Raw genomic sequence first — 13,095 nt, 5'->3', positions numbered from 1 at the left:
CAGTTTGCTCCCAGTACTCCCGCGGTGTCTTCGCCATCTTCGGCCTGTACGACAAGCGCTCAGTCCACACGTTGACGTCCTTCTGCAGCGCCCTGCACATCTCCCTCATCACGCCCAGCTTCCCCACCGAGGGCGAGAGCCAGTTCACGCTGCAGCTCCGGCCGTCCATCCGGGGGGCTCTGCTGTCCCTGCTCGACCACTACGACTGGAACAAGTTCGTCTTCTTGTACGACACGGACCGAGGTGAGTGATGCACAAAGAAACATTGGACCTGTCGCCCCATTGGCGCCATTTTTAACTTTGTTCCCTCTGGAACAAGGGTCTTCAACCTGCAGCTCTGAAGCCTCATGTGGCTCTCTGACTCCTTGTGGCTTTAAAAAATAGTATTAAATTGAAGAATTTCAACTTTTCATACAGAGGGTATTGATGATTAAAGACAGTAAGGCGATAAAATCCTACGTTAACATTTAGTTGAACCAAATCTTCATCCCATCTGTCAATAAAGCCTGCCACCGCTCTACACCACCTCCTACAACATCAACAGCCCACCAACTTTCCATGCACCTGTGGCTAACCTCAAGTTTTACAGCCCTGGGAAGATAACTACATCTACAAAAAGACTCATCTGGAAGAAAATACTGATTTTAATTCTGTGTGGATCCATTCATTTAACTGACAACGTGCTGGCTAAATATACATGCTAGATATGTGGTAAGACATTAGCAACCAAAAAATAAAATAAAAAATGATGAGTTGGGCAACATTATTGATATATATTATCAAATTCAAGTTTTCCTTCAAACATTTTGATATTTAGCTTTTTTTTTAAAGTTTTTGTTGTTAAATTTAAACATTTCAAAATTGTTTCACATTTTTTACAAACTTTGGAAATTAAAAAAATGCTAATTTTATTTTGTTTTTGTACAGTTTTTGCAAATTTTTGGCACCTCAAAAATTGTTGCAATTTTGGAATTTTAGCCAATTTTTACATTTCAAAAAAGTGTACCATTTTTGTTGCAAAATTTGATCAGTTCAAAATTGTTTCAATTTTTTACAAACCTTTAAAATAACAAAAAAGAAAATTTTTGATTTTGATCTTGTGTAATTTTCGCAAATTTTTCGCACTTCAAAAATTGTTGCAACTATCAAACTTTAGCCATTTTTAACTTTCAAAAAATTGGTGCCATTTTTGTTGCAAAATTTAAATAATTCAAAATTGTTTCACATTTTGACAAACTTTTGAAATAAAAAAAAAAATCAAATTTTTGATTTGGACCTTGTTTTTTTTTGGCAAATTTTTCATGCTTCAAAAATTGTTGCAATTATGAAATTTTAGCCCTTATTTACTTTTAAAAAAATGATGCCATTTTTGTTGCAAAATTTAAACATGCTGTAAATTGTTTCACAATTTGACAAACTTTTTAAATAAAAAATGCAATTTTTTTACTTTGTTTTTGTGCAGTTTTTGCACATTTTTGGCACCTTTAAATTTTTTGCAATTTTGTAATTTTAGCCATTTTTTTACATTTCAAAAAAGTGTGCCATTTTTGTGGCAAATTTTAATCTGTTCAAAATTGTTTCAAACTTAAACAAACTTTTGAAATTTTAAAAATTCAAATTTTGACTTTTGATCTTGTGTAATTTTTGCAAATTTTTTGCACTTCAAAAATTGTTGCAATTTTGAAATTTTCGCCATTTTTTACATTCAAAAAAATTGTGCATTTTCTTCTTTTTTTTGTTTTTTTTTTTACACACATTTTTGAAAATCTTGAAAATTTATTTAATATATACAAAAAAAGTTTTCACATGTACAGTTTTACAAGTTTAATAATTACTTCTTGTTTAAATGATTTTTTACTTGATTTTAGTTTTGTATTGAATTTTTATTGTGAAGGTAAAGTCGTTTTTGCTGCTCATAATGTCTTTAATCAAGCTGAGTTGAGGCTACATGGCTCTAATGAAAGTAAAGGTTGCAGACCCCTGCTCTGGAGGGACACATGTTTATTTCCAGAACACACAGCTGTGACGTACAGCAGCTATATGAGGTGTGTTTCTGCCCTCGTGTCCCTGCTGTGGCACACACTGAGGTGAGAATGGATCTGGCTCTAAAATAATGGCTGTTTTGTTGGTACATGTCTCGGGGCCACCGAGCGATCGATATCTTTGTGCAGCTGCAGTCAGAGGAGCGGCGGTGTTGGAGCTTTCCTCCTTTCCTCTGTTTCTGGCTCAATTCTCCTCCTCAGTCTGTGGACGTTGAATTTCTTCATCTTGTCACTCCCGGTCTCTCTGTTTTTCTTTTTGGGGGTTTCTCGTCTTTTTTTCTGCCCTCGACCCGATCTCTGCCCCCTCCTCTCCTCACACACTCTCACAGTCAATAGGTTTGTACTTATTCAACCCTCCGTGTCACATTTCCATTATAAGACAGAATGGATATGGGCTGCTGCTTGGATCACATCTCCACATCTTGCTCTCATATATTTTCCACTAGCTAGTCAGGAGTTTCATTCTGCCTCTGTGTGTGTGTGTGTGTGTGTGTGTGTGTCTGTGGGGGCCACATTGAGTGTGTGTAGCAGACGCGAGCTACAGAGTGAGAAGCGTATCAGGATGGCCTCCCCTCACGACGACTCATTCCCTGCCTCTTATCTCAGGTCGAACACGCTCGGCTGAGTAAAAAGCCTCCTCTCTTCTCCACAAAAAACCACGAGTATCTGATCAAGTGTTCTCAAAAAGCACAACAGAGGGTCCTCGCTGTGAGGCGCACAAGCAGAGGACACACAACTTGACTTTTAGATTGCTTTGAGCCTCTTCCCGGTGCTGCAACTGATCCTAGATCAGCGTTTTGGTGCATCCGCCTGGATTTGGGCAGATGGTGCACAGACTTCTGAATGGCTCTAAAAACAGAAACCAGACAGCCAAAAAAACATGACACAGTTTTTTTTTCTATGATGATATAATTATTTTGTAGAAAGACTAAATCAAATACAAACTACAAACCTCTTACTACAAATTATCTCATGTCAGCACTCCACTAAGGCACGCAGCCATTTTTCTGTCTGTAACTTTGGGCTTTTGCTGCTGCAGGTCTTGGCCGAGTCTCCTTTGGTTTTTAATCTCAGTGGGACCAACTTGTTTAAACAGACAATAAAATTAAAGGAAAAAAAGAACAGTCTCTAAATATTGCATCAAAATAAAAACAACTTCTCTTAGATTCTTGTAGTCACTCGTTTTAGCGAGTTTGTTGTTTATCACCTTCACCTGGAATCAGTGTTTTTCCGTTTCCATGAGCATCATCACCCACTGTCGTGAAGGCGTGACTCTGACTAAGGCGTGCTCTTGTTTTGGAAGCAAATGAATGGAGAGCTAGGGATGGGGACCTTTCACAATTGAAATAATACTGATGCCAACAGTTGGTACTCAATAGTACCAATTTTCTGTACTTTTTTGTGTTTATGTGGTAAAAGATATCAGTTTGTTTAATAATAAAATATATATTTTTTAATGTCAAGCATAGAATAGAGAAAAGAATAGAAAATACTTCATTTATCCCCGAGGGGAAATTCAGGAGTCACAGCAGCATTTAAGAAAACAAAAGTAAGAAAGAGTATAGAAAGTGCAAAAAGCTCCATAAGAAAACAGATGACGACTTCCCGTCCACCACTCGTCCACCACTCTCCAGCCCAGCCAGCCTCCAACTCCACAGGGTCCAGGACTGAGCTTCTTCAGCAGTCTGTTCAGTCTCTGTCTCCTGGATCCTGTCTGTTCACAGCAGGTGAAGCTCCTCCAATGTGGCGCCGGCGTCCGATGTCAGCTCCGTCAGCCACGTCTGTGAACAGCACGATGCCACTCTGCCCTCCGGCAGCCCCTCTGCCGCTGGGTTAGCACGGCTAGCTCGTCCATCCCACCAGAGATAGATCCCACGTTCCCAACAACGATGGATGGAAGGACAGGTCCATGTCGTCATTTCTTAGCTCACACCCTAGAACCAGCACGTCGTCCTCACCTCCTTCTCCTCACCTTGAGGGAAATCATCAAGCCCTACACTAGTTAGCATTGACATGCTACAGGCTGCTAACAGCTGAGTTCACATGTAAACAATGCAGCCATGGATACATGTAGGATCTCCAGACAAACAGGAGAAAAGTAGTAAAAATATCACTGAAGCCACAAAAAGTTTGGTGTTTATGACCAACAATGAACCATACAGAGTGATGATCCACTCCAAACACAAAGATTACGAAAAAGAGACGAAAAAAAATTACAAGAAACGGACAAAGACGAGAAAGCTGCTGTAACAGGCAGCTACTTGGGCAGCGCCTACCAACGGAATAAAAGCCATTCAGTAAAAGCATTGAAAATCTCCTACTCTTCCACTCCCTCACAGTCACAACGATACATTTAGGTCCCTAATCATGGTACCTTTTGGTTTTATGTGAATCGGCACCCAGTCATTTGACAGAATTTGGTCAGTACCTATAAAAGTATTTAACTCAGTATCCATCCTTATGGAGAGCTGATCTTAGACCGCTTGGGTTCGTCTGGGTACGGCGCGCATTTTGTGAGGCATTTCCACTGACTTATCCTGGGACAGATCCCCAAATAACCGAGACGAGCCGTCCCACTTTTTGGGACTCTTCCGTATGGGTGCCAGAGTGAACCGATCTGCTCTTAGAAGGTGGAGCTACAACACTGCAGACCGTTGATTGGTCAAAACAGCAGCTTCATTTCTCCTGGCAGCACACAGACTTCTCTGAAACAAAGCTTGATTGTTCTTTGTATCAAAGAGCTACATGACAATCACAGAGAGGATGAAATGCTGCATGTCTTCATCTATGCTCTTTGTTTACTGTGTCACATTTTTCTTCTTCGTTGGATTTATTAGCGGGGTAAACTGTATCACGCTGCTGCAGCATCACGCTATTGTTTAACAGCTGCAGCTTTCGGCATCTGGCTTACACGCCGCTTACCACGAGAGGGCGCAGTTTGCTGTGGAAACGCAAACGGGATCAGGCTTAACTGTACCAAACCGAGCCGTACTGTACTGAACTGAACCGGACTGTTTGGTGGAAACACGGCTTTTGTTTGAGACACTTTTTTACCAAACGCAAAGCAGTGAGGTTATGTATTATTACTTTCACTTTTCATTATTCTTCTACGCACTCTGCTCTTCATCAATCAGTTAAAGTTCATACAGATCTAATGACAAAATTTGTCTCAGCTTGCTTTACAAAAAAGATTAATGGTGTGTTTCACATGCCCCGTACAGTGTCTTAGTTTAGGGTGCAAAGTTAGCACTAAATCATTTGATGAAACTATCTAATGTGCAACTTAAGATGAGTCTTTGTTTTTTTCCAATGAAACTGTCTCAGAAATTGTGTTTTTGTTTTTCCTCTGACCAAAAAAAGAGGCTGAAAACAACTTCTGTAAAAGATTTTCAAAATAAGCTAAACCCTCATGACCCGCCTTCAGTCTGCAGCAGCACGGACGACCTCATGGTGTCACATGTCATCACTTCTGTCTCCTGCCTTACATTTAAAAGGGTCAGTGGAAATCATTTCCATTCCCAGACTCTTAATGATCCGTCTGGTCTGCCAATCAAATCCTAACAAAGAAAGAAAACGACGACTGTCTCTGTGGCGTTAAAGAAGAGCTCAGAAACGTCAGCTCTAACATGATCCTGAAACTAACGGGCTCCTTCACTGACCTCCTATAACAGAACAGGTTCACGGCATTAAAAAAAAAGCAGGAGGAGAAGAGAAATGAAAAAATCAAAACGAGGAGATGGAGCGTTGACGTGTGACACATGCTGGCCTGTCAAAGTTGATGTGCAGTGATAGATTTTGTAAAAGTACAAGCGCATCTGTTCCAGGAGATGGATGAGTGATGGATGAGTAAAACTCTGCAGAAACACTCTGAAGGTGTGTCGAACATGTTGCCCTTTACTCCACAGAGGGAACAGGAACACGGCTCTTTCATTGGGAATCTTGACTCAGACTAAAAGTAGTTTAAAGCGGGAGTTTAAGGTCGGCAGCTTTACAATTCTCAGGAGGAAGGAGCGCTGAGGGGATCATCGTTTGATTGGCAGTTTTTGCTGCTTTAATATTTCTTTGCGTCCGACTTGTGCTGGTTTAAGCTCACTCCTTTTGTTTAATTCTCCCTCTCGGTCTGAGCACAGCTGTCCTTGGCGTGACCTCCTGCTGAGGCCAGTCCTTGGCTGCTCTCCCCATCAGACCTCCGCAGCATGTCCAATCTTATATTGTGGAGCGATAATCCTCCCCGTGTCTCCTTGCCTGTGCCTTAATGGATGGAGAGAAGGTTATTGGCTGACTTTGTAAAACACAACTTCCTGACATTAACCTTAGCTTGTCGCTCATGAGGCAGAGAGGCTCCGGGTAGCCGTGGAGCTGGAATGAAGATGTTCATTGAGGTGAAGAGTTTGTAAGGTAAATAAATAGTCTGGGTCTGATGGCAGAGAGCCAGAGTTAAAAACACTATAACCATTTATCCCGTCCTTGCTCCTACAGTGTCCTCCACAGTCTGTCTGCTTTAAAGTGCTCATTACACCACACAGTAAACATGGAGCTGTTAGACCCTGAGGAACAAGGAGACCCACCCTGATCCTCATTTCACTAAACCACAAACATTAAACACAGTGCAAATAATGAATAACTTATTTTAACTGTCTTTAATTTCTTCTTCTTTTTTCATATAAATATGAATCTAACCTTTCTGTCTTTCTGTTTTTTTTTATTCGCAAAACAAGCTCTGTGTGCTTAACTGTTAATTCCTCTAACCTTGACTGTTGCAACCTATCATTACTGAGTTTGACTTTACCTAAATGATATAATATATATTTTATATATTTATTTATTTATTCAGTCATTTATTTGTGTATTTGTTTTTTTTCCATAGAACAGTCAGTAAATCAAGTAATTCAGATGATTTTCTTTTTATTTTTAAACGTTTTTTTTTAAGCGTAGACCAAAAGTGAGGCTAAATCAGTAAATAAATATTTTTTCCACTCATGTGCATAATTATAACTTTAAAAAAGATTAAATTAAAATAATAATAATAATAATAATAATAATAATAATAATAATAATAATAATTATTATTATTATTATTATTATTATTATTATTATTATTATTATTATTATTATTATTATTATTATTATTATATATTTTTTTATAATTTTAGCCAAACTTTTGAAAGTATACTCCAAGAGTGAACCTGTATTAGTAGAAAAATATTTTTCAATTTAAGTTTAAATGCATGCATATAATACATAAAAAATGAATAAGTAAGAAAAAAACACAATTATTATTACAATTATTATTATTAATATTATTGTTATTATTATTATTATTATTTTATTTTAACCAAATTTTTGAAAGTGTACTCTAAGAGTTAACCTGTATCAGTAAAAATATATTTTTTCCACTTAGGTTAAATTGCATGCATATAATTAAAAAAACAATTAAATTAGAAAAAAAACCACAATTTCAATAAATAAATAAATAAATAATTTTCATAATTATATCAATAAATATAATGATAATTCAAATATTTTCTTATTATTTATACCACAATTTTGAAAATGTACTCCAAGAGTTAACCTGTATCAGTAAATATTTTACCATTCAGGTTTAAATGCATGCATATCATTTAAAAATTAATAAATTGATAAATAAAATGAAATAAATAAATAAAAAAACCTCAATTAATTAATTATGATAATAAGCAGTAATAAAACAGAATTTTAATCTTAAATACTTTTAAGAAAAATTCAGATTTCATGTTGAGTTTTATCCTCTCTGCCACCTTTAACAAGTATGTTTGCTCTGCATTCTATACTTCTTTAAATGTTCAAATAAAGTTGCAGTAGAAAAAAAAAGTTGCAATTACAGCAGTCTTGTCTCTATTGCTGTAAGATACATATGAGCGTCCTGTTTTTTCTGTTTCTGCTGTGTTTGCTGGATTTGCTGCGGTTGGACTTCCTTTGAAGTGTCACTCCGTGCTGATATCTCTGTCCGTGGTGCTGAAATCAGTCAGCAGCGTATTTCATCTGACTGAAGGCTGATGTTGGGAGCTCTGCCTCTCTGTCGAAGCTGTTGTCATCTTAAAGGTGGGAAACTCTCTGGCTGTCAGGAGTCTGATGTTGAAGATGTAACACTTGAGAAATGAAACACATGACTGTGGGCTCTCTGTGGGCTCTGCTGCCAGCAGCTGTTCAACAAAACACACTAATGACCCGAGGATGTTTCAGTCAGTTCTGCAGAGCTCAGATGAGATGTTTTTATCAAAGTACTTTGATGTTATTTCACAGCAGTTCGTATAAACTTGTTTCATTTAGTCTGTAATAAAACATCTTCAGACTCATGTTGTAAATGATCTGATCTTTAGGTCAGCAGTTTTCAGCTCCCTCCAGCACATCCTTCATCATTTATAGCAGTTTGATTTTCTATCTTCAGTTTGGCTGTGATTATTATACAAAGCCATGAACAGATCTGGGCTTTTAAAGAAACAAAAGTAACACTTTACTTTTCAGGTCCGCAAATTTTAATCACCCTTAGGGAATAATTAGACAAAGGTTTTTCTTATTTCATAAAAATTAGCACATAACTTCTTTAAAATAATGTCCAAATTGATTGTCACTACTCACAAGTGGTCGGTAACTGTTTTTTTTTTAAAGTTTTTTCTAGTTTCCTATGGACACGCAAAAAAATTCACATAAACACACTCAGACAGAAAAATCAATGCATGAAAGATCGTTTGGATAAGAAAAAGTGTTTATCAGTCTCGAAAGTAAAGGAAAGAAAAAGCAGAGACAAAGGAAGGAAAGCAAGAGGAAAAGAAAGAAGGCAAGAGGGTAAGGAAAAATGGAGCAAAAGAAAAGGGAAACAAAAAGAAAGGAAGAAGACAAGAGAATAAGTCAAAGGACAAGAGGAGCAAAAGAGCAAGGAAAGAAAAGAAAAGAGGGAAAGGAAGCTTAAGAACAAGGAAAAGAAAGAAAGGAAAGGAAAATTAAGGAAAGGAAAGGAAAGGAAAGGAAAGGAAAGGAAAGGAAAGGAAAGGAAAGGAAAGGAAGGGAAAGGAAGGGAAAAGAAAGGATAGGAAAGGAAGTGAGGCAAGTGAAAGGTTGTCAAAAAAGGAAAAGAAGCTAAGGGGCAAGGGAAGGAAAGAAAGCGAGAAAGGAAGCTTGAGGGTAAAGAAAAGAAAGAAAGGGAAGGAAAATTAAGGAAAGGAAAGGAAAGGAAAGGAAAGGAAAGGAAAGGAAAGGAAAGGAAAGGAAAGGAAAGGAAAGGAAAGGAACTGAAGCAAGGAAAAAGTAGTCAAGACAGAAAAGGAAGCTTAAGAACAAGGAAAAGGAAAGGAAAGGAAAGGGTTGTCAAAAAAGGAAATGAAGCTTAGGAGCAAGGGAAGGAAAGAAAGAGAGAAGGGAAGCTTAAGGGTAAGGAAAAGAAAGAAAGGGAAGGGAAATTAAGGAAAGGAAAGGAAAGGAAAGGAAAGGAAAGGAAAGGAAAGGAACTGAAACAAGGAAAAAGTAGTCAAGAAAGAAAGGAAGCTGAAGGACAAGGAAAATCTAGCAAGAGGAACAGAAAGCTTAGGAGCAAGGAGAGGAAAGAAAGAAGGAGAGGAAGCAAGGGGGCAAGAGAAAGAAATTGAGAGGGAGAGGAATTAAGAGTGTAAGGAGAAGAGAGCAGTAAAGAAAGCTTAAGCAAATGATAGCACGGTGGAGAGGAAGCAAGGGGATTATTCAAGTTTTTTTTTTTGTATTTACTCAACTAATTTATCTGAAATTAAATCACAACCCACCACAAAATGTTTATGGACTTATCCCAACGTTTCTGCTATTTCCAGAGAAGCAGGTGATAAATAGCTGCTTAGTTCCTGAAAACAGAAGTTAGCTTTATTGTTTCCTCTGATAATTAATAATTCCATTTCCCAATACGCAGTTGATAGTTCGATATTTGTTATCTAATTTTACCAATGTCTTCAGTACCCACTTTGTTTAAATACTAAATTAGATCACATAAAAATGACAAACCTTTATTATTAGGCCTATGATGTTTTGAGTGGGGTTGTAAATCGGCCTTACCTGATTGTGATGGTCACTGTGAGTACAGGAGCACTGCAAAACTGACTGTGGCTAGAAGTTATGAGCTCATTTTCACCAAATTCTCATTAAATTTCATGGGTAATTTCAAAGAAATGAAAAAAACTTTGTCTAATTATCACCTGAGTGTGATGAAATTTGTGGACCTCTAAAGTAAAATGTTACCAAAACAAAGAAAGAAAGGAAAACTCACCAGCAGATTTAAAAAGAAATGAGTACAATCTGTTGTTGACGAGTGTCAAACGATAGCTCAATGTGACTGTAAATAAAAGCATTATCTCGTCGCGCTGCATAGGGTGAAAGGTTGTCTTGAACAAACACATGCTTTGGCAAAAGTCACATCCCCAGAACAGTGGGTGCAAGTGCTCATGGGAAACTGAGTCTTTATCCTGGAAAAACACTAGCTTTTCCAGATAAAGTAGAAATATAAAGTTTACAGCCTGGTACAGAAAAGTTTTGGCCTCAGGAGCTCATTTTTCTTTTAATAACAACTGCATTGAATAAACTTTTATTTAACCTATCAGTTTTGAAAACATTGTGACTGAGAGTTATGCACAAATTTGAGTTTGTAGTAATAAGGAAAGATGACAGTGAGTTGGACTAATTGATGTTTGCCAGAAAACTTCATCCATCTCAGCTTAACCTCTTTACCTGTGATTAGGATGATTGAAAGTAAAGTCGAGTCAGATGTCTTTGGGGCTTAATACAAAGTCATTGTCATAAAAGGTTTAATTATTGGTGAAGAATTGCTGGAGTTTTTCTCACCAGTAAAAGTTTAGTCACTGAAACTTAACGCTGAAGAAAAGCTGCAGCGAGCGCTCTTTCTAAAGAACGGTCAATAACTGCTTATTCCCACATTTCTAAACTTCTCTGTCCCTAACTCCTTTATTTCTGACCTGCAGCTTTAGCTGATCGCATCAAATCTATTTTGCCGCCTTGCAGAGCATGAAAGCAACTTTCTGCACAAGCATTTTTCCCCAATCCAAGAAATCACGAGCTGTTCTTTCTCCAAACGACTGGAGAGCCACTGTGAGAGTGGGAGCGCCGGCTGCGTCCTTCAGATCATTATTTGTGTGTTTCCTGTAACCGCACACTCCCTCCATGAAAAAATGAGTACGAGTGCTCCGGCTGTGTTTCTGAAAAGACACACTTGCATATTTAAGATCCTCATGAGCTCTGGTGTGTCTGTCAGAGGGTATGGGTGTGTGTGTGTGTGTTTGTGTGTGTGTGTGTGTGTGTACGTCAGCAGCGCTGCTCTGTACGTGTGAGTCCGCCGCGTGTGCGCATGCGTGTGATTTTCAGAGGCTTTTGGGTGCAGGCTGCAGCTCTCTGGCCTGAGGTTTTTTTCTCACACACACACACACACACACACACACACACACACACACACACACACACACACACACACACACACACACACACACACACACAGCCAGGCATTCATCCAGTATTGACTGTAATGTAGAATCAGCCCACGCATGGCTGAGCTCAGTCAATGAGCGCCAGTCTGATTCCCTGAATCAAAGCTCCAGAGATACAAGGGGCTGTTACTGTAGCAGAGTCTGTGTGTGTGTGTGTGTGTGTGTGTGTGTGTGTGTGTGTGTGTGTATGTGTGTGTGTGAGAAAGAGAGAAAGAGGTGCTTTTACTATAGACACGCTAAAAATTTACATAAACACTCTCACATAACAAAATAAAATGCACGAAAGATCGTTTGGATAAGAAAAGTGATTATCTGTCTTGAAAGTGAAGGAAACGAAAAAGCAAAGACAAAGGAAGGAAAGCAAAACAGACAGAAATGAAAGCAAGAAGGAACGAAAAAGTGGAGCAAAGGAGGACAGAAACAGAAGGGGAGGAAGAAGACAAGAGAGAAAGTCAAAGGACAAGAAGAGCAAAAGAGCAAGGGAAGGAAAGAAAAGAGGGAAAGGAAGCTTAAGGGTAATGAAAGGAAAGTGAAGTGAAGGAAATGAAAGGCAAGGAAAGGAAAGGAAAGGAAAGGAAAGGAAAGGAAAAGTTAAGAAAGAAAGAGGGAAAGGACAGGAAAAGAAGGAAAGGAAAGGAAAGGAAAGGAAAGGAAAGGAAAGGAAAGGAAAGGAAAGGAAAGGAAGAAGGAAAGGAAAGGAAAGGAAAGGAAAGGAAAGGAAAGGAAAGGAAAGGAAAGGAAAGGAAAGGAGGCAAGTTAAAGGTAGTCAAAACAGGAAAGGAAGCTTTAGGGTAAGAGAAAGGAAAGGAAAGGAAAGTCATAAAAGGAAAGAAAGCTTAATGAAAGGAAAGGAAAGGAAAGGAAAGGAAAGGAAAGGAAAGGAAAGGAAAGGAAGGGAAGCAAGATAGAAAAAAGGAAGCTTAAGGGCAAGGAAAGGATAACAAGAGGGAGAGGAATCAAAGGGAATGAAAGGAAAGATAGAGGTTGGGGAATCAAGGGGATAAGGAAGCTTACTGGAAAGGAAAGGCTGACAAGAGGGAAAGGAAGCAGGGGGCAAGGAAAAGAAAGAAAGAGAGAAAGAAGAGGAAAGAAAGAGGAAGGGGAAGCACTAGGGCAAGAGAAGGAGGGCAAGAGAGAAAGAAAAGGAAGCTTCGGAGAACAGGAAAGAAAGAAGGAAAGGAAGCAAGTGGCAAGGAAAGAAAAGAAAAAGGGGAAACTAATGAAAAAGCAAAAGGCAAGGAAAGGAAGAGAGAAAGGAAGCAAGTACAAGAAGCAAGGGGGGAAAGGAAAGGGAAAGAGAAATAAAAAAAAGTAGAGGAAAAGGGAGGAAAGGGTTGTGTAAAGGAAATGAGTTCAAACGGGGAAGAGGAGGAAGGAGGAGAACAGCAATTAAGAATTAGAGAAAATGAGAAAATAATACAGTGGAGGAAACAGAAAGCAGGGCAGAAAGAGGAGAAGATGTGATAAAAACAAAACAAACCAGGGGATGGGCTGTGAAAGGAGAGGACAAAAGAATAAAAAAGAGGAAAAAGGGACTAAAATAGAAGATGAAGAGTGAT

General features: G+C 38.5%; 1 protein-coding gene across 4 annotated transcripts in view; it reads left to right on the top strand.

The window, feature by feature from the left end:
* LOC141791930 (glutamate receptor 4) overlaps positions 1-13,095 on the top strand; it is a 220,000-nt gene that overhangs the window by 111,141 nt on the left and 95,764 nt on the right. For all 4 annotated transcript variants that reach the window (XR_012598340.1, XR_012598339.1, XM_074672644.1 and 1 more), the window contains exon 3: positions 4-243. Coding sequence is in view for 2 of the 4 variants with exons in the window: in XM_074672644.1 (XP_074528745.1) it covers positions 4-243 (240 nt within the window). In the remaining 2 variants the exon portion in view is untranslated. The remainder of the gene's footprint in view (positions 1-3; positions 244-13,095) is intronic.

Source organism: Halichoeres trimaculatus, unplaced genomic scaffold (assembly GCF_033239565.1).
Source record: "Halichoeres trimaculatus isolate MK-OKI-2021-1 unplaced genomic scaffold, fHalTri1.1 fHalTri1_scaffold_6, whole genome shotgun sequence".
In the NCBI taxonomy this organism is placed as follows: Eukaryota; Metazoa; Chordata; class Actinopteri; order Labriformes; family Labridae; genus Halichoeres; species Halichoeres trimaculatus.
Note: the sequence above shows the minus strand (reverse complement) of the source record. Positions and strands in the feature narration are given on the sequence as shown.